This window comes from Quercus robur, chromosome 8 (genome assembly GCF_932294415.1).
Source record: "Quercus robur chromosome 8, dhQueRobu3.1, whole genome shotgun sequence".
Classification (NCBI taxonomy): domain Eukaryota; kingdom Viridiplantae; phylum Streptophyta; class Magnoliopsida; order Fagales; family Fagaceae; genus Quercus; species Quercus robur.
In genome coordinates this window covers 53,487,059-53,493,214 of record NC_065541.1, presented here as the reverse complement: position 1 = coordinate 53,493,214, position 6,156 = coordinate 53,487,059, and the positions used below count along the sequence as shown (strand labels likewise).

The window sequence follows — 6,156 nt, the reverse complement described above, 5'->3', positions numbered from 1 at the left end:
TGAGGATGTTTTCCCATTATGTTGATTAATGTGCTTTTGAATATGGCACTGATAAAGTGAAAAGGCCGTCTCCCGCCATTTGTCATTACATAAATCTCAAAATATTATATGAAATGAAAAATAAATAAAAACATCTCTAACAAATAATTTTCAAAAATCTGAAATTTTCAGACTGGTTATTTCATAAAAAATTAGTTGGGTAAAAGTATCATTGTATCTTAAAAAAAAAAAAAAAAAAAAAAAAATTGAAGTTTTAAAAAACTACACATAATATGCAAATATTATGCTTGTTGCTCTCCAAACAATAACACCAACTAGAAAAACATGAAACAAGCAGTAAGAGCAATGGTACTTGTGCAAAAAAATTGAAAACGTTTGAGTTGGCAAGCTTGCACTGGTTCTCATCTAAGCATACTATTAATATCACTTTTTTATTTACCACTAATAATTTGCACCTTAAGAACTATGTTGGAGAGGCAAATAGCTCTGCGTGGTGACCTGGTGGCCATCTATGTCACCCTTACAATTGTGTCTTCGCCTCATAAGAGATCTTTTGGTAACGATACTGTTTAGAATTGTCACTAAATAAAATTTTAAAATGCCGTCTATGCCCTGTTATCTTCACAAGCTGATTTGTTGCACTCTTCCATCTAGCTAATTTCACTTCTAATCATGCATTGTTTTTTGTTCAGAAGACAATGTCCAATTAACAGAAATAAAATTATTCTTTTAACCAATTCTTCTCCAAATTATTGCATTGAGGTAGCCATAACAATATATATGCACAAGCAATCTTCAAGCATGTGGATGTTGTCAAATTTGTTATAGTAGCATCCTAATCACCAACAATCATGTAATTAAATCCCGGAATCCAAATATTGCAGGATTAATGGTGTCAAAGTTTACAACAGTAACATGGCGTGGGCAAAAATGTGGAATACAAATTCTCTATATCACGTTTTGTGTATTACTCTATGTTTCATCAATCATTACTTGCTATGTCTATGATTGTTTTCCATTTTAAACTTCAATTATTTTATAAGGAAAATAAAATCAAAACATGACAAGTAGTGATTGGTGGAATATAAAGTGGTACACAAAAAGTGGTACAAAGAATTTGTATTAAAAAATGTGAGTGTAATGAAAAAAAAAAAAAAAAAGATAATCATTACTCTTAATTAATACCTGTGTTTGTTAAAACCTTGATGGTAAGGTTTTAAGTTTATATTAAATGGTACTAGCCACATTTATGGTCAAGTAATAAATCTCTCTCCTAGAAGGAATATGTAAAATGGGACTCAATAAACTTACAGACAGAGATTACTTTAAACAATGTATAAAAAGGTCACATAAATTCAAACAATCCTGACAAGATGAGTACTAAATGCTCTATCTGCAGGATCACAGTGTTTTTAATGATAGAAACTCATGATATAGGTATGTATTTATGACTATGATTTAAAAAATTTACCCTTAATTTTTTTTTTTTTTTAGAAACAATTTACCCTTAATGGAGAAAGAGAATAGCAGCAGTAGCTTTGGGTATTTTGGTAACTTTCTTTTAATAGTAGTTAATTATGTAGGATAAGGAATGACAATTACATTCATATTGATAAGGAATAACTATTCTTCATTTTAAGGAATAACTATTACTTGTAATAAAAATATAACCAAACAATTGAATGGTTATTCCTGTTAGTTGTAGTTCCATAAATTCTTTTCAGGGTGGTTATTAAAAACAATTAAATTTAAAAAATTTAATAATAATAAAACTTGAATATATTAACCTCACAAAATAAAAACATACGCAAATACATAAAATTTTAAAATTTCCTTTCACAAGTTTTCATATTTTGAAATCATTGCGTGATATGATAGTTTCACCATCAATATTATCAGTTACATCTTTTTTAATGTACACAACCAAACAATTATTAAGTTACTAACCTCTCATTCAATTACTAACATATTACCTAAATAAGTACTGTGGGGGTTTTTTCCCCGCACACTCAGCTCATTGTCCTCTTTGGGGAGCCAAGCCCCCAAGGATTTGTCATCGTCCCCAAGTGTGGTCTTTGGGATTTTCACCTCTTTGAGGCTTGACACCCTTAATCCCACATCGGTTAGAGAAGCGCCCCACGCATGCCTTATAAGCCCTTGGAGTATTGGCTCTCCAAAGAGGACAATGAGCTGAGTGTGCGGGGAAAAAACCCCCATAATTTTATTACAATGTCTATTACAGTATGTCAAATGTCCCCTTAATTAATATATCAATACATGCTTTCTAGGTTGCAATATTATCTTGTTGCTATGAACTTCATTTTACAATAAGCTTAGTTCACAACAAACACATGACAATGTGAAAGGAAGTAAATTCATCGTTTAAACATTCTTTATTCTACTATAATCCCTTTTCCTTTGTATTTTATGACAAATACCATTAATACATTACAAATGTTTTTAGTTAGTAACCAATGCACCACACAACAAGAATAAACTCAAAAATAGAAAGAAAAATAAATAAATAAGAAGGAACATACTGTAAACAAAGACAGGTATCTCAATTATTTTATTACCACTCTGGCAAAAATACACATCATACTCTCCTTACGCATTTCTTTTTCCCTTTATAATTACTACTGATTATGTGCGGTAAATTCAATGCCTACAACACGTTTTTCTTGCTCCTAGATAGTTGAAATCCTTGCCTGTCCTATTAATAACAAACTATAAATTGAAGAGATTGAATGGAAAACTATCATGTATGCGTTTCGGCTTTGACGGTCCATGATCATAGATATAAATCAAGACATTTGGAAATAGACTACGTAAGTTTTCAATGATGGATTCTACTCATTCTAGCACAATTGAGTGGAACAAAACTGACAACTTTCCTTCAGAAATCTGCATTCTGGTACAAGAAGGTAGTTCTACATGTCATCACATTGCAACCACGATGCTTAAAGAAGGCAATTATGAAGGTACTGCATTAAAATGATGTGTCCATACGTCTAAATCTCTCTTATGAATTTTCCTTTTGAGATATTTGGAAATATTTTTCTTCCGACTTGTGTATGCTATAAATTCATTCCAAATATTCTCCATAGCTTTTAATAAATGACAGTTTGATAGAATTAGATGGTTAAAAATGATAACAGTAAAAACATGTCAACCTTAATCTTAGTTATAAAAGGTTGCCAACATTTGATTACATGGTCATGACTTTTTTCTTTGTCTCTCTATCAGTTATTCATTATGATAAGCCAACTGAAGCATTAGAGGCTATTCAAGAGAGGAAGGCCAGACTCGACCTTGTTCTGACAGACGTCTATATGCCAGAAATGAACAGGTTTCAATTCCTGAATTGCCTTGAGAAGGAATTCAACTTTCCTGTTATCTGTAAGTATAACTTTTCATTTGCATACATATATTACATAGGTTAATTGCTGAGAAGAATTGAACATAAGTGAAACTTTGAAATTTTTTCTTCTGACATCTCAGCAATTAGTTGGAGCATTAAGGTTTTTCTTTCTTTCTCTGTTATTGATTTTAATTTTTTTTTCATTGTCTATTTAGTGATGTCTGCCAATTTTATGGAGAAATTCGTATCACAAGATCTTGAATGTGGCATTTCACTATATATCATGAAGCCTTCAAACTCAAATGAAGTTCAAAACCTCTGGCAACATCTCCTTGCACAGAAAGCAAGTAAAACAATGGCGAGCACATCTGTTAGTGAAGCAACTTGGGTACATCAAGACGCTAATAGACCAGAACCACGGAGGAGAAGAGAACAAAAAGAAGTAGATAAAGATGATTCCACCCCACAAAAAAGGCATAAGGTTCGGTGGACTAATGAGTTGCAAGAAAATTTTTTGGAAGCTATCAACCACTTGGGACTTGAAAGTAAGAGACCTTATGCATGCTTTCTATCAGATATGGTTGTCATTCTCCTTTTGTTTTTATTTTTTTTCTCCATCTTCAAATTTTAACTATTATTCTCTCTCTCTCTCTCTCTCATTTTTCTTGATTTTTTTCCCATTATTTAAATGTAGGGGCTGTCCCTAAGAGAGTATCTGAGTTTATGAATGTGCCTGGATTAACTAGACGTCATGTTGCAAGCCACTTGCAGGTATGTTCCTTGGTCTGCTTTACATATGCCTTGCAATAGTATCACATATTTCCTTTTTAATTAAGGAAACAAGAAATTACTTGTCTTTGCTCATACTATAACAGATAGCTTGTTTTATAAGAAAAGAAAAACAAGGTGCAAGTTCATGAATGTTTTGTTGTGTGAAAATAACGATCCAGTAGAATATCTACCTGGATAATATACCCAAATCTCTACTTTCTGAAAATAGGAAGCAAACTCTTATGCACATTTCTGTTGTCCAAAGATATTATGCAATCTCTCCGCCTTGCATCACCAAATCTTGCAATGGAAGACAAATCAAATTTAAAGAAATTCCAATTAATTTCAGACTCATCCAAGTATGAGTTTGTGTTGCAGAATTACTTGATATGCTCTTGGATTATATACTGGAGGCTTTCATATATATATATATATATATATATATTTGGTGATGAAGGATGTGTCTTTTTTGCAGAAATACCGTCGGAACTTAAAGCAAGTTCAGGAAGGAAAGCAGTCTACACGTTCTGTGCATGATATACAACAGCTATTTGGCGGTTCTCCTCTTAATATACAACAGCTAAATTCTCAGTTCTCCATTAAGTTACCCAACAGGACACTGACTCAACCAGTATGCAATGGCAACATTACCGTGCCTTCCTATAGTTATGCTCATATGCTTGAACCCAAAGCATATGAACATAACCATGGGAAGGCATCTAAAATTGATGCAGCTCCTCTAAACAACAACAGTGGATCATATTTTGGGATTGCAGAACATGGTACTCATAAGGGCTTGACTCAGGTGGGTTCAACTCATTTCCAAGATGACCAAGTTAACATTAACAGTCTAATAAGCATGTTAAGCACTGAATCACAAAGCAATGCCAATGAACATCCACGTTTATTCACCAGTAACCCTTGTGTTGGTGGAATCAAGATGACCAGTGATGGGAAGTATGTTGGGCATGACGAAGGGAATCTTATAGATGCCAATGAAATTAGAAGTATGACTCCGTCCATGTCCCAAAATTCCGGTCACGAGACTATGAACCGGTACCCTTCAATGTTCATGAACTCCATTCCACAGCAGCAACATTCTCTGCCTCCACCTCCACCTCCACCACTTCCATCACTGCTACAAGATGAATCATACAGTTTTGGGGCCAATGAAGATATTGATTTTCCAGAAGAGATTATTCAACTGTTTCTAAGCAGTGATTTTGACAATTTAATCTCCGAAGAGGACATTTAATTTTCAAGTCATGCAATTTTGTAACAAACAAAACATGAAGGTTCATTCGTACTTTTCTTGTATTTAATTCCTGTAGTAAAACGAATTTTTTGCTCTATGTAGTTATGTAATCCTTTTAAATACAAAGTACAAACCACTTTGCTATCCATTGATCTTGAATCAACTGAAAAGATATTGCGTTTACCCATGAATTTTGATATATTTATCCCATTTTCTCCTCTTATTCCCCTGTGGATCATTATGTTCATTTTTAGTCCTCATAAACTAGAAAAAGTAACAAAATTGGTCTCAAGCGAACAAACAAGCATAAGTTTCTTCCATTTTAAAGGTTTTTTTTTTTTTTTTTTTTTGGAGAGAAATATATCATTTTAAAGTTGAAGATTCTATTAAGAATGTAGATCTGGCAGCAAATTTGACTCTCTTGACTTATTTGTTACATTAGTGCTGGAGTCCATTCATGCATTAAGACATCCATTCACAGGAGTCCTATTATATAATGCACGAACCAATTATAGACAAAAAGATGCATTACATTAATTTATTACTCAAATAAATAAACCAAATCACATTCCCCTTGTTCAATCCCAGCCTATACCAAAAATTGATTGATGTCTTGGTTTGATAATAAAGAACTATCATCAAGAACAAATGTTATAGGTTGAAACTCACTAAAAAATAAACACCTTCCCCTTTGCTTGAAATAAAAGCAAACCCATTGTTTTTTCTTTTAAAGTAAGAATAGAACCAAAATCCACTTGAATCATGCTTT

At 32.7% G+C, this 6,156-nt stretch overlaps 1 protein-coding gene across 1 annotated transcript; it reads left to right on the top strand.

Moving 5' to 3' along the window:
* The first annotated feature begins 2,842 nt into the window (after positions 1-2,842).
* LOC126696477 (two-component response regulator ARR10-like) lies at positions 2,843-5,455 on the top strand. The gene is made up of 5 exons (XM_050393212.1): positions 2,843-2,981; positions 3,247-3,399; positions 3,577-3,906; positions 4,056-4,132; positions 4,608-5,455. Exons 1-5 carry the CDS (start codon positions 2,843-2,845, stop codon positions 5,385-5,387), a joined length of 1,479 nt encoding a protein of 492 aa, XP_050249169.1. The 3' UTR covers positions 5,388-5,455.
* Positions 5,456-6,156: the final 701 nt, after the last annotated feature.